At 32.3% G+C, this 25,103-nt stretch overlaps 3 protein-coding genes and 1 non-coding gene across 5 annotated transcripts; 2 read left to right on the top strand and 2 right to left on the bottom strand.

Moving 5' to 3' along the window:
• Positions 1-420: 420 nt before the first annotated feature.
• LOC8271448 (uncharacterized protein YciO) lies at positions 421-4,483 on the bottom strand. Of its 2 annotated transcripts, none has more exons than XM_015716504.2 (9): positions 4,214-4,483; positions 3,589-3,704; positions 2,960-3,013; positions 2,825-2,849; positions 2,568-2,690; positions 1,973-2,097; positions 1,771-1,840; positions 1,098-1,196; positions 421-833 (listed from the first exon to the last, which is right to left on the bottom strand). In XM_015716504.2, exons 1-9 carry the CDS (start codon positions 4,415-4,417, stop codon positions 750-752), a joined length of 900 nt encoding a protein of 299 aa, XP_015571990.2. In that variant the 5' UTR covers positions 4,418-4,483; the 3' UTR covers positions 421-749. The 2 variants fall into 2 exon arrangements, with proteins under 2 accessions (XP_015571990.2, XP_015571989.2); XM_015716503.2 differs by having other exon boundaries at positions 1,973-2,139; positions 4,214-4,480.
• Positions 4,484-6,236: 1,753 nt separating this feature from the next.
• LOC8271449 (mitochondrial import receptor subunit TOM20) lies at positions 6,237-9,497 on the bottom strand. The gene is made up of 6 exons (XM_002509468.4): positions 9,254-9,497; positions 9,052-9,130; positions 8,665-8,834; positions 8,502-8,549; positions 7,048-7,146; positions 6,237-6,582 (listed from the first exon to the last, which is right to left on the bottom strand). Exons 1-6 carry the CDS (start codon positions 9,347-9,349, stop codon positions 6,457-6,459), a joined length of 618 nt encoding a protein of 205 aa, XP_002509514.2. The 5' UTR covers positions 9,350-9,497; the 3' UTR covers positions 6,237-6,456.
• A 1,485-nt stretch (positions 9,498-10,982) lies between these two features.
• LOC8271450 (protein RESPONSE TO LOW SULFUR 2) lies at positions 10,983-11,547 on the top strand. The gene has a single exon (XM_015727789.3). The coding sequence runs from the start codon at positions 11,061-11,063 to the stop codon at positions 11,343-11,345; it is 285 nt and encodes a 94-aa protein (XP_015583275.1). The 5' UTR covers positions 10,983-11,060; the 3' UTR covers positions 11,346-11,547.
• Positions 11,548-18,003: 6,456 nt separating this feature from the next.
• Positions 18,004-18,110, top strand: LOC112534059. Its single transcript, XR_003078380.1, has one exon. It is a non-coding gene; the product is annotated as a small nucleolar RNA R71 (small nucleolar RNA).
• The last annotated feature ends 6,993 nt before the right edge of the window (positions 18,111-25,103 follow it).

The raw sequence follows: 25,103 nt of genomic DNA on the forward strand, positions 1-25,103 counted from the left end.
CATGCAATGTTAACAATGGATATGACTGGGGACCCTACGATATAAAGAGTCGAAATTAATGATGGATAAACATGTGGTCCTCTATAGAACCCTGCTCCCTGTTTAATGCCTAACACAGTATTAACATATCAACATTTAAAGTCAATCTTCAAAGCGACAAAAGTTGAACTACAGAAAATTTGGATTTTCTCCACAAATGATTTAAACTAAAGGCAGCGATTTTCTCCTCGTAACTCCTTTGTATCTATACGTCACCCTTATTATAACCTTAGGAGCTTGAAGGTACAAATTCGGATAGCAATGACCTAAAACAGTAACACACGAATCCATGAGATGGGTAATAAGGTGGTTGAACCACCAACTGCATGCGGAGTTTCGGGAGGTGGATTAAAGAAATCCAGGACATAGCCACACCAAGAATTATCAATCAACCCTGCAGCTTGATTAAACAATGAAGTGATTTTATGTACAAATTGTTCGGTTTCAAAATCAACTTCAGTAAGCTCCCCAAAAAGAAGTTTCAGATGTGGCTTCAATCCATTATGCACAAGCTCTCTCCATTAAAACTAGTTTTGTGCTATAGTTGTTTGCCATTAACATGTCTTTATTAGGACATTTACAGAATGTGTTGCCGAGTTAACAGAGAAAGGTGCTAAATCTCCCATAAAAAAACTGGTGCCTTTAGCATAAGCAATGAGATCTTCACCCCTGAAAATATTTGTAAAGTCGTTATGCACAGTGTCTTTTGTTCAACTGGCAGAAGGTATGAGGTTTTCAGCATGCCATCCAGTTTCATTATCATCTTCTGCTACCATCCAGTGTAATTTAGGTCCCTGACCATTATAACCGATGATGAAATCAATAGTGTTAAGCAATAAAAGCAGCAGACTGGCAATAATCCTACCATGCCCTGAATTCATACTTTCTTTTATTCTGGGGGGTTTGGAGTGTTTAAGAAAAAAGGCGACAGAATGCTCTTTTCAATTTTTTTTAGATAAGTCAAGGGGATGATACAAATGCTATTCACACGAGACAACACAAAATCAAAAATAATTACAGAAATGAGCAAAGGATCTCCATCATAGAAATATTTTTACCTTTCCTTGCCGTATAATTTTTGGAGGCACTCTGGTCATGTCAACCACAGTGGACGGATCAGCCACCCTCATGCCGCCATCAACAACAAAATCAAGACCCTATATTTATTAGAACATGGATTAACCATTGAAGTAGGAACACAATTGAACTGTAAGTATAGTATTGTCTAACCCCAAAAGGACAAGATAGAAAAAATAGAATAATATTTGAGCTTGTCATGTCTATCTCAAAGCAAATATTAGAAAGAAACTAAAGTATTTTTATGGCTAGCACTATTATATGAATAACAGAGAGATCTGGGTATATAATGGTTTTGATGAGCAACATCCTCGCTTTAAAGCCAGCGAATGCAAAACTAATGCCATTATTGAAAAGGTGAAATTAATCAAGAAATTAACATTATTCAAAATATTTCTTTTCATTATTTTCTTCTTCAGGTCATATACTTGCATAATAAGTAAACATTTCTATAGTCAAGACATCATATTAAACGACACCAAGAACATGTTCAGCAAGTACTCAAGATATGCATAATAAGCTCCTATCCAGGAATCATCTCATAGATAAGAGTCACCTAAAAGCATATGCAAATTCCAACATGCATAACTATCCATCTATAGCAAAATATAAGTAATAATCATAACTTGTTATCTGACAGATGTAAAATCATACCTCTGGTCCATATGTATCAGCTATTACAACAGGATCTATCATCCACTCATTATCCTTGGGCCCCTTAACACTGACACAGTGAAACAAAAATTCACTCTACATCACAGTAGTGAAAGTCATTGTTTTGCATCAGCAATCATAATGCTATGAAGCCACAAAAGATGCACTAAAACAAATAATGAGCAAATGAAATCAAACCTACCTCGTGGAAATAAGTGGTACATCCATCTTCTCTAGCATTGCTTGACAAATGGCATCATCCGGGATACGAACACCCACATTTTTCCTAGAGGCATATTTGGCAGTTGTAGTCCCATACCTCACGCACTGTTTAGGTAATTCTTTACTTGAGGTCAAAATGAAAGTGTACTGTCATAGAGAGGTAAAATTATGGGTCAAAGCATTCAGCATGAGGAACTCATGTACTCCTACCCATGAACATCCAATACAGAGAGTAATTTCATTGTCATATCTAATGCCAGCAAAAAAACTTGCAGACCAAAAATGTGTGACTCGCATCAGAAATCGAGTTGTGCAAAAACAATCTCAAGGTGGGAATTACATTCATCGAGTTGGAATTATTTCCAGGGAAAGTTTCCATAATGTCAGCTCTCTAGAGAGAAAACACAATTAAGAAAGAATAATCCATGTGGAGGAAATGCAAGGGGAAAAAAAAAATTGGATGGTCATTCGTGGATAAAGTAATGGCCACATCCCTTTGTGTGCTTTAGACTATCTCTAATTTGCATTTTATAATTCCGTCTACTATCAGTGAAATAGATTAAACACATCCTTACAGGTCCAGGCAAGCAATGCTTGACAGCTCGAAATATATTTGCATGTCCTTGGCCATCACTACGAGGAAACCCAGTCGTATATATGTCTATATCTCTCAAAGAGCGGCATAAGATGCTGAGAGGCTGCAAAAAATGACAAAACTGTAATGATAATAACAAAATTAAGAAAAGACGCATCAAGTAGAGGCTAGTTCAGTGTCACCCAAAGCTTCTGCTGAAGCAGATTATGGTGCATGAAGAGAAGCAACATATCTTGCCTTGGAAGGTTCTATATCTTTTATTCTGCAACGGTAGACATACAAAACAGATGTCACCAGATGTTTTTAAGATTGAAGATTATAATTTACAAGCATGAAGCTTCAAATTTACTACAACATAAAAACACCTTTTACCTACGCAGACGTTCAACGGCTGAGTGGCTTTTCAAATGACAAACCATTGCATATCTAAAAACAGAGGAAGAAAAGTCAAGCACAATACTAGGTTAGCTTGTCATACACTATTGAACCCAATATCTTAACTATGAAAAATGCAAGTAAGGATGAAGGATAAATAGATTCCTAAACTCTAGGTTCTGGTTATAAAAATGGGTGCAGAAAAAGGGAAAAAGTAATGTTTCTCAAACTCTCCATCGCGTCAAACTCTTTTCACTTTTATTATTCATTTGAAACTTTCAGACCTATATCTGCCAAGAATCTGTATCATACACAAATTGGCAGAATTCTCCACTTATGGTGACAGAAGTTCCCATCTAACAAAAATACAAAAAAGAAATACAAGTGAAAAACAGTAGTAATAAGAAGAGGAAGAAAAAGGGAAATATAACTGAATATCCTAGCATTAAAGATGCACATAATGCAATCCAGAGCCATCCAGTTCCAGAAATCTAAAAACCAAGTTTACATGAAAAAGGGTGTTGCTGCTAGACAATCAATAAACCACATGCTATAGGCACGCAACTATGACAATTCATGCAAAGTCCTAATATGAGATAGAGAAAGTGATTTCAATTCCAACATACACAGTATCTGTAGGAATGACCCCAACGGCACCCTCATTCAAAAGTTCAATGACTGGATCTAACTTCCAACTGTCTGCTCCTGATGCATCAGCTTCTACATAAACTAATGCGTCCTCCTAATTTTCACATTGTATACCAAATGTAAGTAATAACACTCATCAAATATTACGAAAATTTCAGTAGGCTCTATATATATATTTTTAACTTTTAAATCAAGAAAATAAAAGACCTAAAGTTTTTCTTTTTTAATCATTTACTTATATTATTAGAATCATTAGCAAGACTTATGTTAGATTTCTGGATGATCTGAGCGCATAATCAACGGATATTGAAATAATTAACTAAATATTTTCTCATTTTCCCTACACTACTTTCTTAGCTAGCAACCAACAAGCATTTACATTTAAAGACTAAGAAAAATTTAACAAAAAGCAAGTAATGATCAATCATTGAAATAGCAGAAAATAGTAAGACAATGGTCTTATTAACAATACATTATAAGTTTTTTTTTTTTTAATTTCCGTTCAAAGCCTAAAGTAAACCTTATTTCTTATTAAAAAGAAAAGATTGCTTTATCTAGACAAGTACTGTCATATATGCGCAAAGATAAAAGTAAGAGAGAGACCTTAGTGAAACGAGGAGTAGAGTATTTGAGACGCTTCGGACTTCTCTTAGTGGCCATAGCTAAGACAAGGAGGCGAGGGGGTTTCCTCGAGTGAAAGGACACGCGGCTTGCAAACGGAGCAACATATTTAGCTAAGGATGATGATGATGATGAGAAGCAGAGTGACAGAGCGGAACTCCGACCGTATAGTTTCGTATCCGCCATTTTTTGGTTTTGTTTCTTTTGCTTGATAGTGCTCTCTTTGCAACTTTATTTATGCCTTTCGACTCGCTATATTGTTAATTAAGATATTATAGAAAAAATATCTTCGTTTTCAGGAATAAGAGGCAGTAATTTGACTTAAGTGCTTTCTAGCTGACTTTGTTTAAAACAAAAATAATGTTAATTTGTTTTAAACATTATTAATTTTTAATTAGTTTAAAATTTTATATTTTAAATTTTATAAGTAAAAATAACCGACAATATATTGAGCCCTCCATAATTTTATAATTATAAAAATAATTAATATTTTATAAAAAATAAAAATATTTTTTATATTTTTTATAAATTATAATAATTCTTGTAGGTGTTACTAATTGCAAAAAATAATTATTTTTATAAAATTTAATAATTTATAAAAAATAATTACTTTTGTAAAATTTAATAATTTATAAAAAATAATAAATTTATGAAAATACTAAATTTTCATAATCATAAAATATATTGCTAAATTATGAAATAACAATCTTTTTTATATTTTTTTATAAATTATAATAATTTTTCGTAAGTGTTATTAGTTATGAAAAAATGAATGATATTATAAAAAATTATTATTTTTATGAAATTTAATAATTTATAAAAAAATTGATAAATTTATAAAGAATATTAAATTTTTCGTGATCGCGAAATATATTACTAAATTACAGAAAATGATAATTCTTTTTATATTTTTTCGTAAGTGTTACTAGTCACGAAAAATAATAACTTTTGCGAAATTTAATGATTTATGAAAAATTGATAAATTTATAAAAAATATTAAATTTTTTCATAATTACGAAATATATTGCTAAATTACGAAAAATAACAATCATTTTTGTATTTTTTCACAAATTATATTATTTCTTAGTAAGTGAAACTAGTTGCAAAAAAATGAATGATATTACAAAAAAAATGATAACTTTGTGAAGTTTAATGATTTACAAAAAATATTATATCTTTTCGTAATCGCAAAATTTATTGCTGAATTATGAAAATTGACAATCATCTCCATATTTTTTTACAAATTAAATTAATTTTTCATATATTTTAAAAATATGGATTTTTAAAACTACTTTATGTTATTTTAGCAAATTTCATTTTAATTAGTAACTTGCAATTACATATTAGTAATTTTTTTTAAAGATTATCTTATTACTTTATTTTAAAACAAAGTAATCATAGAGTAACCATAAAATTTACCTACTGGAATGAATTCTCTACTACACATTTAATTTAGTCGACTTGTATCGCATGGAGTAATTTCTTTTTAGGAACAAAGGTCAAGTGAATTTTATTTTTTTAATTTCATCGACAGAAAATTTAAGGCATTATACTAAAGTTTCTTACCACCAAAACATTAATGAAAAGAGTATTATATAATATGATATCATTATATTTTTTGACAAAATAAATTGAGTAAATACTCACCAGTCGCTTTATGTAATTATTGTAATCAATTGTTTTTTCATGGTAAACCTAATGCCGTTCTAACTAAAATTATCCATGCAACTCCCATCTCCTCCAATCCAATGGGCTTGAGATTCAATGAACTTTTCATTTAGAAGTTGGCATCTAGGAAATGCCATACATTATCAATTGCAGCACAGCAAAGTATTTATTCTACTGCAACTAACAAGTACCCACAGCAAACTAACTTCTCATATAGACAGTAAAACAATCTACTAAACTCAGCAGATGAGGTTCAAACACCATAGAAGCGACACCATCAGCCTATTTTTTATCAGGTTATCACGAAAGAATAAGAGAAATTGAAGCCGATAGCACATACTGAAAAAGAACAGCTCATTCATCTGTGTTGCAGGCAAAAATCAATATTTCATATCAAATATAACCCCTAATACTTATTTATCAGTTTACACAGAGAAAGGTCAAAAATCAACTAATGATGAAAGACCACCATATGTGCTTCTCAGTGTTCTCTGCAAGTTCATCTTAAAACTCCGACAGACACTTCTGAGTTCTCAGAAGTGAGCCGCATTCTTTGCTTATCTTGGAGGAGGTGGAGGCATCTGAGATTTTGCAAATCCAATCCAAGCAACAATCCCAACAGCTAAAATTACCCATCCAAATATGTCATACTTAAGATCACTGTCTTTCTTCTTTTTTGAAGTCTGTAAAAGGAAACAAACAGGAAAAATGAAATCATCAACTTCAACTTATAGATGCATCAACTGGTGATGATACTGTGCCTAACAACATTGCAAGAATAGTATGATTACCATCAAACATGAGTAATTAGACTAAAATCATGCACCATTTGCACATACATCTGCCAATTTAGATAGAAAGCAGTAACTCATTCATGGTACCTTTTTTCTTAACCAATAATTAGCCATGACCTAAACAAATCCAAAAACATACCAAACAACATGCAAATCAACCTTTAAAGTGCCAGCTTTGCCAGCCCCTTTGAAATTCCAAGCCAGCATATATAATTAGCAAAACAAATCATTAATTCTAAGATCGGACGTCTATAGCCAGAAGGCAGGGAAATTCTAGACCCTAGACAGCAATTAAAAGTTCAATAATGAGAAAAACAAAAGCTGGCCTTTAAGGATTAACTATAATATGGTTACCTTAGCACTTGATGAAGTAGAAGGCCCAGAAGCAGGAGCAGCCCCCATTGCCTGTTGACCTAAACCATGCCTATGAATCTCCATGTGCAACTCTGGAGCCTAAGAACATGAAAGCATAGTCACAAACAAGATACTTCCTTTTAAGAAATGCAAAAGAAGATAATTAGATCAAAGAAAAGCTTATAATTTCAAGATGTTAGTTTGATAACTAAATCAAGGAAAAGCTTATAATTTCAAGATATTACTTTGACCATCTATGAGACAAGACCTCATCAATTATCAACAAAAACTTACATTTCTCAATAAATATTTTCTAGTGAATTCCATAGATCTAATGAGGAATAAAAGCAGGTTTAAATGGGCAAAGCCCCCACCTCAAAATGGTCAAATGCCCATGGCTTTTGTGCTGAAAGAAAAGCAATAACATTTTCTTCTATCTATTCTAGCAAATGAGCAACCCCCACGCCCCTCTCTCTCTCCCCTTCTCCTCCTTCTCCACTTCCTCTGTCTGAGATACCAACAGTACTTGTATCGCCCTGTACCTAGGCATATTAGTAGTACCTGATACACCAAAGATTTAACTGGCAAAGTTCTCATCAGTACTGCTGTTTTCCATCACAAACTGCATCATATTTCAAATCCTGCTACCACTTAACAGCAAAGTTGATATTTCTAAGAACCTCAAAGAGTTAAGTATAAATGCTCTGCACAACCAGGTGAAACTCTACAACTAATACATCTACATACTGGTACATATCTATATTTGCCAAAAAGATAATATCCTTTTAAATAAAGACTACATCACTCCCAATAAAGAAAAGAGGTTGCATTTATGTCTCAATCGTTATGCAGGCATCTATACCTATATCAAGCATAGCACATTGCCAATGATCTAGCAGTTGCAGCTTACATTTCTCACTGTACATCTAGAATTAGTTAACTTGACATCTGCTTGCATTTTATTAGATAACAGGACCATCACATTTGATGTAAAACATTTACACCCAACAGTCAGATATTTTTCCTGCTCCTTGAAGTAAGAATAACCAATTAACCATAGCATCTCTGACTGGTCATGGAAAAAATAAAACAAGTTTCCTAGTTGCAACAAAAACCAGACAAAAATCTAGACGAGTTGCATGCTCTAAAATTTCAATCGGTTTTCTGGTTAAGGTTACTTAGAGCATTTGTAGCTACAAGTTTAAAACTAATAACGTATTAATCAAATCACCAAAACAATAGCCTATTGTTTAAGTTATTTCCTTTAATAACCAAAAAGAGACGATACCAAAAGAATAACAAACAAGTATCTTAACAGTCACTTCTAGAGCATTTGTAGATAAAATTCTAAATCTAATAACACATTGCCCAAATAACCAAAACAATAGCCTCTTTTAGGTTGTTTCCTTTAATAAACAAAGAGAGACGCTCCAAAAAGAATAACAAACAAGTACCTTAGCAGCCACTTCTAGTGACTTCCTATAGAGTTCATTCTCCGGATCCTACAAAAACCAAAAAAAACTCTCAAGATGCATCCACAATTAAAAAAAAAAATTCAACAAACACCAAATATACTCGCATTGCAGATTCACTGAAAAAGAAAAAACAAAAACAAACCTCCTCAACAGCTTGCTGAAAGTAGACAGTTGCTTTATCAAAAAACTCTTTTGCCTCATCAAGATCAGGGGTTAAAAATGCAAAAGAAGTATGAGCATTTCCAATGCACCAAAGAGTATCATGTTTCTTTGGTTGAATCAACAATGCCTCCTCCAGCTTCGTTATTCCATCTATTGAATCAATCAATCATAACCATTCAACAAAGGAATAACTATACTTACTTTCAAAGCTATCTACAAAAGAAACTATTGGACAAAGAAAAGAAAGAACAAAGGCAACGAATTCGTATTCAATTTGAATAAAAACATAGAAAATCACATTAGCACCAGTTCAGATTTATTTCATTTTCAGTTTTGAACTATAAAGTTAATTGATTAGACACTATACCTAATATCATCTTTTTTGAATCTGGAACATTCTGAAACTGAGCTAACTCCAGCAAAGCTCCTCCCCATCTCGTTAGATTCTGTGCAAAACCAAAATTAACAAAAATCAATATATTGACTATAATGGTTATTACAAAATAATAATTCTAACAGCAAACAAATTAAAAGCTTTATTTTCTCGATTTCTCAGCAACTAAACAAACCTCTGCATCGAGAGGATTCTTAGCGTAAGTAGCCTCAGCAGTTTTGCGAGCGTGTTCAAAGAACAGTATTCTATCGAAATCATTTTGCATGTCCATGATCTCTAAATTTTTCCTAGGGTTTTTTTTTCTCTCTGTCGCTTTATATTTTTTTTTTTTTTGGTTGAGTTTAGAATTTTTCCTTTTTTACTGAACAGTTACTAAAAGCGCTTTCTGCTTGACGGCCAGTTGAGGTTTGGCGGCCTTTGTTTTTTTTTCTTATCTTTCTCTCTTTTTTTTAGCACAAATGTGGAAGGGTAAATTTGGTATTGTACTCGCGGTCATCATCGCGTGCTCTACACCTTTTTTGTCCACGACGTGGAGGCTTTTAAGGTTTGGGATTGTTGCTAATGAGTAACGTGTATGCCTACACGCGTTCCTTTGTGGGATTCTTATTATTTTTTGGACGTATCATATACTACCACTATTATATAATCCGAGAGTTACTGGCTGGACCCGAGTTTGATTAAAAAGTGCAGCGGCTGTTAGGTTACGGCTAAAATTGGGTGTGGGATTTTATCAAGACCCAACTGGGTCCAGTTTGTTCGGGTCAAAGCAAAACTCCACTCAGCCCACTTTTTTCTTTCTCAAGAAAACTTATCTATGCAACATACTTCTCTTTCTTCTTCTTTTTTTCCCTCCTTTTTCTTTCGACTTTCCTCATACAGTAATAATTTTTCTTTTGTTGTTTCATGGTTTACTTGATGCAGCAGTGCTCATACAATATGAAAATAAAACAATAATAATAATAATAATAATAATGAAAGAAGATTGATTTTCTGCGCAGCATATTATTTTTCTCCGCGAACTTAACTTCTTTCCAATTACTTTCATTACTTCGTAAAGTTTCTTATAATTTTAACAAAGAGTTTTTATCTCTGAAAGGGTATTTACTATTATTTATCATTTTAAAAAATTTTATCTAAATTTAAACGATATTTCAAGCTATGTATCAAATTTATAAATAATTAATATATTTATTAATATTAAATAATAAAATACGTGATAATAATTTAATATTAAAATATAAAATTATTTATATAATCATATTATTTTTTATTAATTATGATGTATAAAATTCTCTTATACTTTTACAATACCATATTTTGAGAGAAATTTTAGGAGAACTCTTTTCTTTTTTTAATAAAAAAGGAAAGGAATAAAAAAAAAATGAGACATCGAAACTCCACATCTGCATTGGTTGCAACATCAAACGGTCTTTTTTTTTTTTTTTTCTGTTAAGAGTATCCTAAGACTATTTAATCAAACTTATCAGCAACAAATTTGAAACTGCAAATCTTAAGTTAGAGATCATGGTATTGTATTCTTGAGTTGTCTTTAACTCATTAATTTTTTAAGTTTTTGTTACATTAATAGAGTTAAAATTGGATGCTTCATTAACAGTTTCAATTTTTAGAGTCCAAACTCATTTAAATTATTTTATTATTCATAGCAATCCCATTTAAAATATAAGTGAATTGTTGAGGGGCCAAATTCATCCTTTAATCGAATGAAATATAGAGAGAGGCAAATTAAAAACAAAAGCGTAGGTCACTAAGAATAGACAGATAATAAAATGGGTTCCACCAGTAAAAAGTAGAGGTGGACGTCTGCTGAATATCATATTAACATCTAATTTTGTGGAAGGCAAAGAGATACATTGAACCTGGACATACGAAACTTAGGCTATAAAGATAAGAGCTGCTAACACACATTGTGAAGCAGTCCATTATACAGTAGAAAAAGAAAGTAAATAGTCATACTAGCAGCAATGGAAGGCGACAGGAAGCAGAAGAAGCAAGAGGAGGAGCAGCTAAAGATGAGAAACGAGGAACTAGAGAAAGCGCTTAAAGAAAGCAAAGAAAGAGAAGGAGAAATGAGAGAAGAGTTGCAAAGAGCATGGCACAGATTGAGAATTGCGGAGGAGGCTGAAGAGAGGCTGTGCTCTCAGCTTGGCGAACTGGAGGCTGAGGCTGTCAATCAGGCGCGTGCTTACAACGCTCGCATACTCTTTCTCATGGATCAACTTTCTCATCTCTCTCCCGCTGCCCCTTGATCAAAATTAGTCACTGTACTTCTATTTCCTGTATCCAACCCAATTTTTGTCTAGTATACGGAAGATAATATTGAGGCACATTCCGTGCATGCCTAATTTTAGCTAATTTTCTTGTATCCTTAGTGCCGTTCAAATTTTCCTTTTCGTTACCATGGATAGCTCTAGCGTTCAATTTAATCCAAATCTAAAATTGGGAATGGCACTCAATTGTCAACATAGGATCCTCTCTTTTCTCATCTAATCACAGCAAACCATGGGCTCGAAACCCATCCATCCGAGCTTACCTTAAAATTTCAGATTTGGATAATATGTTCTATTAATCCATTCAAGCTACGGATTCGAGTATCCACACGAACTCACGTGAAAAGAATTCAAATTTAAATATGTACTTTTTCTTTGAGGACTGTTTGAGAAAGGTTTAATCATTCAGTTGGGATATAAGTCTGATTGCAACTAATAATACAGCTGGCCAACCCGCAGCAATTGACTCATTCTGCTTGCCTATTTGAGCAAAAGTTCATTTCATTAAACTTTTGAATTTAAGTAATTTTTTCATAATAATTGTGCTATCGATTTTGTGATTACGGCTTTTTTTTTTTCTCATTTTCAATAAAAGTATTGCTGTCATGTTTTTTCTTTTGCAGAATACATATTCTCACACTTAAATTTTACTAATTTTAATTTTTGATCTCTCAACTTTTATTTTTTTAATCAATTTCTACTTGTAACTTCTTTTATCTATATATTATATTTTTATTCAATTATATAAATATAAAAATATATGTTAGAAAATGAAAAATGCTAAAATCGGAATTGGAGAAGTGCTACAGATTAAAAATAACAGTTGAAAAATGTCAAAAATTAAATTGGTAAATTTCTTATAGTAAAAAAATAGTTGGAGAGTATCAAAGGCTAAATTTGAAAAGTTTAGGGTTAGCTGTTTCTTTTCTTTAAATCATTTCTCAACAAACAAGGCAAAAGATTTAGAAAAACATCCGGCTTTCTGTTGATACTGAGGTAAAAAAAGATTAAGTTAGTGGGTAGAATTATGACGAACCCTTCCATTATAGTTTCATTGGCCGAAATAAATCATGTTTCTGCTATCATAACACAGATGCCAATTTCCCGTTTGAATCTTAACTTTAGCAGTTGGAAGATGTAGAAATGAACTTTTTGTTTTATTTTAAACTGAAAAAAGACGTATTAAAAAATATGAAATTTCCTTATATTTAAAAGGAAAAAGTACATATTTTATGATTTTACAAAGTAAGTATATCACTAGTACAGTTGAAATATAGATCAATCTAACACTGTCAATTATTTTTTTAGCATTGGAGTGATATTTAAAAAATTAATGAGGTAAATTCATTATTTCAATTGTAAAAAAAAAGAAAAAGATTGTAAATCTCTAATTAAGAAATTACACATTATATATATATATATATATTTATTCCGGAAGCATAGCTAATTCATATCTTTCTCACATTCCGCGAATAGCCGGAAAAATAATAAATTGTCCGCAAATGCTAGGTGCATCACCAGGAAATCAAAAAAGAATTGGTGTGGCGGCAACCCTTATTCAAATGTTCGATTTGTCCCGCTAAGCCTTAGATATTTTAATTGAAGCAAAACTTCTACGTTACGTTGATATGTCTTTTTTAGTATTTGGAAGTGCACGAACCGTTTCTATAGTAAGGGTAAGTTCAGCACGAGTTCGATCTCTCAAGGAACTATGAGGCCACTTATTATAAAAACTAATTATTAACACAAAATAATAAAAGTAAATCTAAACACTCTAAATCAGTATTTTGAGAGAATGAAATTCATAAAGTAAAATAACTAAACAATAAATAAATATGCAATGCAATGCAAATACAAATGCTTATGATCTAAAACTATATGCTAAAACAGTATTTAATATAGCAATTTACTTAGTAATCTTCTTATTTTACTTTAAGCCTAGATCTAATAAATGAGATGGTAATGTGCCTTTTTTCCTAAGTCACTCAAGCTAATGATGCAACCTAGATTTTTTATACCAATATAGATTAAAGTAAAGATGATGTTTCTAAAACTTTTAAACCTAAAGATTCTCATAACAATTACTATTGCTAAATTAATATGATGGTTAACTAACAATAATAACTGAAATTAATAAAGATATGAAGGTAAAGAAATCATTCATTAAATAAATAAATAACAAGGTTCATACAAAAGTAAAAAGACTAAACTAAACACTTATGAAACTAGTCTAACATATTTAACCCAATAATCATGGTATTAAATAGAAAGACATAAAACAATAAAATAAAAAGCTCCCTCAAGATCTAGAATTTCTTCAAGTAGGAAGAAAATTGGTCATCGGTCTCCACTTCTTGAAAAGCTCTTTAGATCCTAAAAGAACAATGGAAACTAAAACTAAAGTGTTTATGGAAAACTGTAGAGAATTATGGAGAAAATAATGGTGGCAGGTAGGAGAAAACTCCCCTCATTATTTTTCCTTCCTCTTCCTCCTTCTCTTTTTTAGGATTTTGCAGAGATTTATATAGACGAAAGTCCTCCTCTAAATAAATTTATCTAGAGATGAGTATACTAATATAAGTCTATCTAATAGATAAGATTTTAAGTATCTTAATCTCCACCAAATACTATCTCATAAATAACTCTTAATATAAATTCTAATAATTATATAAAAATGACTCAAATATCCCTTGGGCCTTATAATTAGCTGTCCATGCGTCTTAATCTTGGGTCTTGATACGAATATGTCCCATTAAGCTTCTTTTAGCTCCATATTTTTCTCTTTTTGCTAATATTCATGTAAATCAAATATTCCTACACTTAAACTTTTACTTGTCCTCAAATAAATAGCAACTGAGAATTAACTTTTGCAAAAATCATGAAAAACACCCATACTCGGCTTAAAGATATTATTTAAAAGAATCTCACTAATACAAAGATCGTGTCAACCCAAGAACACTTAGTCATAATAATTTTCTTTAAAAATATAAACTCAATCATTGTTAATCAAAAGATTCAAGCATCCAATCCTTCACACCTGTTTCACAATAAATAGTCTAACTCATCTTCAAAAGATACAACTATGATGCATAATCTAAATTATTATAACACTATTCAAGAAGCCAAAACCTTCATTCAAAAACAAGAGATCAATAGGCACTTATTACTTGCTTTTGAAGCTCTTATACTTTTTCTTTTCTTTTCTTTATACTCCTTGGATTTTAATTTTTGATACTTGGGGTACTTCTTTCTTTCTCGAGATGTTATGCCTTTTTACGCAAATATAAACATGGGTAATGAATGCACCTGGTTACTCAACAAAATATACATCAAGATGCTTTGCATACTCATAATCTTAATTGCCTTTTTACGCGAAAATCGACATTGGTCATGAAGATTCCCGGTTACTAAGCAACTAAAATTAGCGGAGTAGAGTTATTAAACTTAGAGCTTTAAACTTGCCCATATCATATCTCACAAACTTAGGCAAGCCAATTTAATAACAAGGAAATCATAATCTAAGTCATACACTTCTAATCATACCCATGTAGAATGTTGCTAAACTATTCATCATGTCCATATACAAAAGATGAACACTTAATCATTTAAGTGCAAATAACTCATGAATTCATATTTATACATGTTAAAAATTAACTCAAAAGTTCAAGAATCTTAACATAATAGCATTCTTTCATCGACTCTTATATAAAACAATAAGAAAAAGCTGAGTAGAAGAATTTAAAATTTTGTAAAAGATTAACCAAAGTTGCTAATTCTCATGGCATATGACGTATAAAGTTTAATCGAAGAAATATTCTATTTCCCTCCCCCACACTTAAATTTGACATTGTCCTCAATGTCATTGCATATAGAAAAATAAAGAACAAAAAGAGAGAGAAAAGATAGAATACTTCCCTGGAATTTTGCAATGCATAGTAAGCCATGAACTTGAATTCCAATCTCCACCATCCAAACCTTAGAAGCACATTTGAACACACATAATTGATAATTATAAAAGAAATAAAGAAATAAAGAACTAAAAATAATAATAATAAATTATCCTAAACATACTAGAAAGATTAAATCCTAAGATAATTAAAAGTTAGGTCCTAATAAATAAATATAAATTCTAGAATAAAATTTAAAATAAAGTCCTAAATTAATGATATGACTATTTATGTGGAGGAGATAGATATATTTTTAATTTTAAAAGAGGGTATTTTAACTAAAAATAATTCATAATTAATCTCAATTTCTTGGATTTAGTTATTTTAATTTTTGCTCAATTTTTTTTTTGCCGCTGCGTCGTTAAATTTGCATCGCTGCCACTGCGGCCTGTTCATTCGCGCTACGTGCCTATACTGCAGGCCCGTTCGTCTGCTGCCTGTCGATGCTGCGGGCATATGGCCGGCGTGCTCGCGGCCTATCCTCGCCTCACGATAGCATATAGTTGTTGGCTTCCTTGGCGTCTAGCTGCTTGGGGGTCCGTGTTGTCTCTGTCGGCCGGGGCTGTGTCGCTCTGCCGGTTCTACGGGACCGTGTGAAAATTCGCTGCCGCAACGTGGCTCGCTCAAATTTTTTTAATCTTTTTTGGTTGGAGCTTTAATTGCTTCTCATGGAGACATATTGCCTTTTTGGAAATCAAATATAAGCCTACAAGATAAATATAAAATAAATAAAAAATAGAAAAATAATAAATAAAATAATGAAAATAATGAAAATAAAAATAAAAAAATAACTTAAATACATAAAAATAAAAATAAAAATAAAATTGTTAAGTTTATTGTCTATAGCTAAACATTCTTGATTATGCTCATGGTGGGCATTCATCTGCGCACTCCACCTCTTCGTCATAAATCATTCCTTTCAAGTATGGCTTTATACTTTTAATGCGAACATCTAAAGTGTCACGAAAGCTCTTGTCAATTAAGAATGGAACATCATCATATAATTATTCATAAATAAGAGAATCTAAATAATTATATGAACACTTATCGATAATAGATTTAGGAGAGAAAGTTAGAGAATCAAACACTTTAAATTCCATAGTTTCTCCTAAAACTGTCATGGTAAGTTTTTCATCATGCACATCAATCACAGTTTTAGTAGTTGCCATGAAAGGTCTACCAAGGAGTATAGTTTGCTCTTTATCCCTTGGTGGTGTGTTTTCCATGTCAAGCACTATAAAATCAACAGGAATTATTAACATACCTACTTGTACTAGCAAGTCTTCCATTATACATCTAGGATATTTTATCGATCTATCAGCAAATTGTAGAGACATAATGGTAGGCTTCAACTCTCCCAAGCCAAGTCGTTCATACATCGAATAAGACATCAAGTTGATGCTTGCTCCCAAATCTAACATGGTTTTTGTATGCTTTTTATCACCTATTGTAATATCAATGGTGAAGCTACCAAGATCCTTCATCTTAAAGGGCAATTGATGTTGAAGCATTACACTTGCTACTTGTACTTTTTCGTTGTTCACATATCGCATTTTGTTGGTGTTCAACTCTTTAAATTTTTTTGCAGAAGCCGGCTTATTCCTGATAACATCCAACAAAGGTAAATTAGTATTAACTTTAGAGAGCATCTCAATATTTTCAAAAAAAAAATGTCATTTTTGCTCTCTTTTGGTTGGTTTAGAAAATGAATAGGGGGTCTATAAGGGTGAGCTGCCTTATGAAATTCAGGTCTACAAAATGCTTCCTTTTCTTTCTTCTCAAGCCTAAGATTAGGCTCTCTTTTTTCTTCCTTTTGCATACTATCCTTATTGATTTGCACTAATCCATCATTTTTAGGTGTACCTGCATAAGAAAATGAATTTCTTTCAGTTTCCATAGCAATATTATCGACAACCTCACCTCTTCTAATAGTAGTAATGGAATTAGCTTGTTCAGGTTGACTTGATATTTCCTCTTTATTGAGCTCTTCAACAATTTGTTCCATTTGAGATTCTAAACATTTCAGTGAAGCCTCAATGGAATTTGTCTTTTTCTCATTCCTCTCCATCCTATCATGAGAAGCCATCATAAATGATTAAAGTGTTTCTACCAAATTTGGTTTCCTTTGTTTATTAGATCGAAGAGTTTATTCTTGATCTTGAAAGAAATGATTGGAGTCCCTTTGAAATTGAGAATATTGGTTTTGGTAATGAGGTTGATTTTGATTTCTCAATAATTGTGGTGGATTTTGGTCATTGTATTTCCAAGAAAAATTTGGATGGTTTCTCCAACCTGTATTATATGTGTTGGAATAAGGGTCATTCATAGGATGCATGGGTCGGTAAAAATCTATCAAATTTGTTTGATTATATATATTTCCTCTATAATTATCAAAAGATGAACAAACACTAGCACAATGACCATAAATACCACAAATACCACATACCTCATTATTTGGTGAGTTTTTTGTTGAAGTAAACATCTTAACTTGCTTAGTTAATTAAACCAATTACATTGTCATCTCACTACTAGCTACTACTTCATTTACTTCTACTCTCTTTATCCTTACACTCTTTTGTTGAGAATTGGCTCCTAACATCTCAAAGATGTCATAAACCTCATCAGGTGTCCTTTCTAACATAGCACCTTCAGCTGCATTATCAAATAATTGGTTGATTATTGAGAGTGGGAATTCATGGTGTGGGCATTGTAATAAAAGTGATTTGAAGCGATCTCATGCTTCATGAAAAGATTCAACATTCTTTTAATAAAAATTAGAAATTTCAGCTCTTAATTCTTTGGTCTTTTGCTGTGAGTAAAATCTACTCATAAACTCTTGATATATTTCATCCCAATTTCTCAAAGAATTAGGAGGCAAGGTCATTAAACAAGCCTTTACTCTATCTTTCAATGAATAAAGGAAACACCTCATTTTTAGTTGATTCTCATTAAATTCAGATTATGGGAAAGTATGAACTATAGCATAAAATTCTTTAATGAATGTTAATGCATCCTCACTAGGCATACCATAAAATGAAGGAAGCATATTAAAATGAATGCTCTTAAGTTCATAATTCCTAGATGCATCACCTAGAACTATGCATGAAGTAGTTTTACCAATTATAGGCAATGCATAATCTTTCATAACCATTCGCCTTTCAACTCCTACTTCTCTTAGTGGGTTTGTCATGATATAAACTTCTTTTGTTGATTCTTCTTCTAGTTGTTTCCTGCTAAGCATACAAAACAAAAGAAAATTTCAGACTAAAAAGAAACTTAAAAATAAAATTTACAAACAAAATAAAAATACATAAACAAAACAAATCAGAAAACACAAAACAAACTAACAAACATAAGAATTTTTTTATAATCAATCAATATAATAAATTTGGACACAGTTCCCCGGCAATGGCGCCAAAAACTTGATGTGTCTTTTTTAGTACTTGCAAGTGCACGAACCGTTCCTATAGTAAGGGTAAGTTCACCACGAGGTCGATCTCTCAAGGAACTATGAGGCCACTTATTATAAAGACTAATTATCAACACAAAATAATAAAAGTAAATCTAAACACTCTAAATCAGTATTTTTGAGAGAATGAAATTAATAAAGTAAAGTAACTAAACAATAAATAAATATGCAATGTAATGCAAATGCAAATGCTTATGATCTAAAACTATATGCTAAAACAGTATTTAATCTAGCCATTTACTTAGTAATCTCCTTGTTTTACTTTAAGCCTAGATGTAATGAATAAGATGGTGATGTGCCTTTTTCCATAAGTCACTCAAGCTAATGATGCAACCTAGGTTTCTTATACCAACATAGATTAAAGTAAAGATGATGATTCTAATACTTTTAAACCTAAAGATTCTCATAACAATTATTATTGCTAAATTAATATTATGGTTAACTACAATAATAATTGAAATTAATAAAGATATGAAGGTAAAGAAATCATTCATTAAATAAATAAATAACAAGGTTCATACAAAAGTAAAAAGACTAAACTAAACACTTATGAAACTAGCCTAATATATTTAACACAATGATCATGGTATTAAATAGAAAGACATAAAATAATAAAATAAAAATCTCCATCAAGATCCAAAATTTCTTCAAGTAGGAAGAAAATCGGTCCTCAGTCTCCACTTTTTGAAAAGCTCCTTTAGATCCTAAAAGAACAATGAAAACTAAAACTAAAGTGTTTATGGATAACTGTAGAGAATTATAGAGAAAATAATGGTGGCAGGTGTAGAGAGCAGGTAGGAGAAAACTCCCCTCCTTCTTCTTCCTTCCTCTTCCTCCTCTTTTTTAGGGGTTTTGCAGAGATTTATATAGAGGAGAGTCCTCCTCTAAATAAATCTCTCTAGAGATGAGTATACTAATATAAGTCTATCTAATAGATAAGACTTTAAGTATCTTAATCTCCATCAAATACTATCTCATAAATAACTCTTAATATAAATCCTAATAATTATACAAAATGACTAAAATATCCCTTGGGCTTTATAATTAGCAGTCTATGTATCTTAATCTTGGGCCTTGACACAAATATGTCACATTAAGCTTCTTTTAGCTCCATGTTTATCTCTTTTTGCTAATATTCCTGAAAATAGACAATTAAGCTCAAGTGAGGCAAAAACATATATTTTCACCATTTTTCATATATATAAATATATAATTAAAGCTTTAAAATATCATTAAATATCTATACATAATTTGGACTGATCATCCGTCCAGCGGCAAAGAGTACATTGGGACAGTAATGAGCAAAATGTCCCACTCCTCCACATTCATAATAGTTACCGGCACTTGATGCAGCTGAGGATGTCAAGAGTGAAAAGTAAATTAGAGTGCATACGACTGGGACTGCTCTTAGGACCAACATACTCTTATATGATTCTTCTGCCTCTGAATCATCGAGGTACAAAGGTCTAGTAAATAGTGAAGAAATCACTATTGAAGATTTTTCAAAGCATATAAATGATTGAAAAATTTCCAAAGTCCAAAAGAAACAAATTTATGAGTTTTCAAAGTTCCCTCTCTTCAAGACTGATTTTACAATCAAAACTGAAGAAAGAGACATTCAAATTTCAAAGCCTTTTGAAGAGATTTATCTCTTAAATCCAAAGACCCTCCAAAAGCATATGGAAAAGGATTACAAGTATATCCATATAGGCCTTGTCCAGGTAGGAATAAAGCCCCTTACCAGAGAAGGTTTAGATACTTCCATATTAGCAGTCCTTAGGGATGTTAGGTTTATAAATTTCTATGATTCCTTGTTAGGTACTGTTGAGTCGAGTCTCAATAAAGGACCTATTTCTTTCAATTATTTTCCAAATATCACGATTTCTTTAAACGACAAAAATATTTTAAAGAGCATCGTTCTTCAAATAAAGATACACAATTACAAAATGCTTGAAGGATCTATTCCGATAGCATTAATTTTTAAAATTCATTACAAAGCTATGATTTATGCCTTTGGTTCCAAACACAAACTTCACTCACCAAAAGGAGAAACACTATTCCTACAAACAGATCTATCCAAATCCAACGCAACTATTCCAAAAACCATTCAATGGAAAGACATTACACTTCCAGAAGAATGGATCCTTGAAGGTGCAACCCAACCTACATTTCCAAAGCAAACAGAACCAAACACAAACCTTAAACACATAGCCCAATACCCAGATGGAAAGGTAAAGATCACATTCAACAGAAAATCAACCTCCTCTAGATTTTCTGATGATGGTTCTTCAACCTCGACCATAAATATTGGAAGGGTATCCAAAATACCTTATGTTATCTATGCTCCTTACAAAGAACCAATTCCATCTCAAACTCAACCCAGATTTTCAACATCTGACGTTCCAAATATACTTCAGAATGTTGATTACCAAAGCAATATCCCCAGACCAGTTTACACTGATCCAAAGAAAGATGACGAAGATATAGAGATAACCTCTACCCCATCTTCACCATCACCATCAGCCATAACCCAAAACCTTAAAGCAGAGATCAATATGATTTCAAAAGAGTTTGAAATTGACAAAAACCTCTTGCATGAAGATTTCTATTCAAAGAAAAACCATCTTAAAAAACTTTAGTTTTTTAAGAATTTTTTAAAAGAAAAAGATAGTATTCAGGAAAAATACTATCAATTTTGCATTCAAAACAAAGCCCAAATCAAATTTTTTGATTGGTTTCAAATTTACTGCAAAGAAAATGGTATCCTATATCCCTTTAAGGATAAGACCATTAGTCCTGTCACAGTAAGGAACAAAGCCCCTAAGTGGAAGGTAGGAGAAAACCTAACTGTCCAGTCAGAACATCCTCCCCTTAGGAAGATAACCATTCCTTATGGAGAGAGTGAGATAGAGGCTACACCTTACAAATTGGTAGGTGAAGACCTAGATAGGAATGTCAAGAACATTGTTCAGCAGAATAATTTCTCAAATACCTGTTTAAACACTATAGGAAAGCAACTGGTTAGGATAGAAAACCAGATTCAAAAGCCTCCTGTAGTTGTGACCTCTCCAATCCCCAATACTGGTCAACCAAAATAGTCGAACCAGTCCGAAAAGCTTAAAAACCCAGTTTTTAAGCCATATCAGCTTACAAAGCCAAGCCAAGACCATTTCCAAAAGCAAAATGAGTTTGCCAAAGCAGTTAGAGAACAGCTAAGTAGATTAGCAACCTCTGAGTCATCCAAAAACCTAGTACCAGATACTCCTCAAAGTAGTAGGAATATCAATGTTATAGGACAAGCCCAAAGCGATGAGTCTAACTATTGAGAGCTTGAAAGCCCTATTCAAAAACTCTTCAATATCAACAGATTGGGAATCCAATCCCCTGGATTGACATGGAATACTCCTAGGAGTACTGCTCCAGATCTAGGAATTGAGAATAGGAATAACATCCTAACCCAGTCTAGATTCAATGCCTCCTCCGTCTATGAATGGAATATAGATGGAATGTCTGAGTACAATATCCTTGGTCTCTTGCAATGATGACCATGGCGTACCAATGCCTACAAAACCCAAAGTGGTACCTCCCGATAGAGCCATTCTTTGAGCTCACGATGGTGGATTTTCGGCCGACTTAAAGGATGGTGGGATTATCATCTCACTCAAGCAAAATAACTCCAAATCCTAGGTGCTATCCAAACCACAGTAGAAGGAACTCCCATTCTAGATGAAATAGAAAATCCGATTGAGGATGCAGTGTCAACTCTAATCCTCACTATTTCCCTTCATTTCATAGGAGACCCTTCTCTGCTCAAAGACAAAAATGCCGAGCTCCTTAGCAACCTTACCTGTAAGAAGCTTAGCAACTTCCAAAGTTACAAAGACACTTTCCTAACCAGAGTCATGTTTAGGGAAGATTCTAGCCAACATTTCTAGAAAGAAAAATTCTTAGCCGGTTTACCAAAGATTTTAGGTGAAAGAGTTAGGAATACCATAAGAAAAGCCCATAACGGTCAAATCCCTTATAATTTCTATACTTATGGTGAGTTAGTTAGTCTAACCCAGAAAGAAGGATTAAAGATTTGTCATGACCTTAAGCTTCAAAGACAGCTCAAATGGGAGATGAAAAAGACTAGGCATGAACTAGGTAGTTTCTGTAACCAGTTTGAGTACAACCCAATAGAGCCCTCTTCTAGTTGCAAAGGGAAATGCAAAGTTGATTCTTATTCAAAGTCTTTCAAAAAGAAACAATTTTCAAAACATAGAAAGCCTTCTAAAAGCAAGGAAAATTTCTATAAAAAACCGTCTTCTTCCAAATTTTCAAAGAAAGATTCCAAAAAAAGATTTTTCAAAAATTACATGCTTTAAATGTGGTAAGAAAAGCCATACTTCAAAGTATTGTAAGTTTTCAAAGAGACTCCATGAGCTCCAAATAGAAGAAGAAGTTTTAGCAAAAATTTCTGCTCTTCTAGTTGATTCTTCTGAATCAGAGTTCTCAAACAGTGAGGAAGAATTTCAAATTGTTGAAATCAAACCTCAACTGATTGTTCTGAGACAGATTCAGAAAGCTCTTCAAAGAACATTAATATGCTCACTAGGCAACAAGAAGCTCTTCTTGAAGCTGTAAAGCATATTAGTGATTCTCTTATTCAAAAATAGGTTTTAAAAGAGATTTTAAAAACTGAATCTCTGTTTTCTTCTTCTAGTAAGAATACTTATGATCTTACTATGATTTTGGACAAAGGGAAGAAGTTAAAAAACCCTCTTCCTACTGTTCAGGAACTCCAGAAGGAGATTAAAACCATCAAAACAGAACTCAAAGAGTTGAAAGAAAAACAACAAAATGATTACATTTTGCTTCAAAGCCCGATCCTCAGCGAGAATAGTGATTCGATTCGATGAGGAAAATGATTTTCAAAACCTTGAAGTTTCCGAAATGTTCCTGAAAACTTTATCAATGTTTTAAAGGAAATTACTTCAAGAAAATATTTGATTCAAATAAAGCTTGCTTTCCTGGTGATTTCAGGATAGAAACCATCGCCTTGTTTGATCTGAGCGGACCTCAATTGTATCAATCATGAATCGGTTCCTAAAGGTTTCATCAAGAAACAAAAGAAAGGCCGACTTGACCAATTCTTTAAAGATTAAGATTACGGTAAGGCCGCAATTCTTAATAACAATATTGCTTTAAAGAATATTTTTATTCTTACAAAGGATCTTCAGTAAACTGTTATTTTAGGGACTCCATTCATCAATTTGATAACTCCCTTCAAAGTAACAACTGCTGGAATCATTTTCAAAGCTAAAGATTCAAAGATTGTTTTTCCTTTTTTAGAAAAACCAAAAAAGAGAAATTTGAATCTCATCAAAGCCCATTCTATTTACAATTTTGAAATCAATGCTTTGATCAAAGGAAAACAGACCCATCTTTCTCATCTTCAACAAGATGTGGGTTTGAAAAGAATCCTAGATCAACTGCAAAATGATTTTATTCAAAGAAAAATTTCTGATTTTCAAATAAAAATTGAGAATGAACTCTGTTCTGATCTTGCAAATGCTTTTTGGAATCGAAAGCAACATATGGTAGATTTGCCATATGAAAACGATTTTTCAGATAAGCAAATCCCTACTAAAGCCAGACCCATTCAGATGAATGAGTCTTTAGAAAACCATTATAGAATCAAGATTAGAGATCTTGAGTCTAAAGGTTTGATTTCAAAGTCTAGATCACCTTGGTCTTGTGCAACTTTCTATGTCAATAAGAATAGCGAGATAGAAAGAGGAACTCCTAGGCTAGTGATCAACTACAAACCTTTGAACAAAGCTCTAAAGTGGATTAGGTATCCTATTCCCAACAAAAAATATCTTCTTAGCGCATTCGCATTCATCTTTTCAAAGTTTGACATGAAATCAGGATTTTGGCAAATCCAGATTGATCCAAAGGATCGGTACAAAACGGCATTTACAGTTCCATTCGGTCAATATGAGTGGAATGTGATGCCTTTTAGATTGAAAAATGCTCCTTCAGAATTTCAAAAGATCATGAATGACATTTTTAATCCATTTTCAAAGTTCTGCATTGTCTACATTGATGATGTTTTAATATTTTCAAAATCCATTGAACAGCATTTTAAACACTTAGAAACATTTTTCTATGTTGTTAAAAAGAATGGTTTAGTGGTCTCAAAGTCTAAGATATCTCTTTTTCAAACGAAATTAGATTTCTTGGTCATTATATCTCTCGGGGTACAATTACTCCAATTGAGAGATCTCTTGCTTCCACTTCAAAGTTTCCAGATAAAATCTTGAAAAAAACTCAACT

This window comes from Ricinus communis, chromosome 5, assembly GCF_019578655.1.
Source record: "Ricinus communis isolate WT05 ecotype wild-type chromosome 5, ASM1957865v1, whole genome shotgun sequence".
In the NCBI taxonomy this organism is placed as follows: domain Eukaryota; kingdom Viridiplantae; phylum Streptophyta; class Magnoliopsida; order Malpighiales; family Euphorbiaceae; genus Ricinus; species Ricinus communis.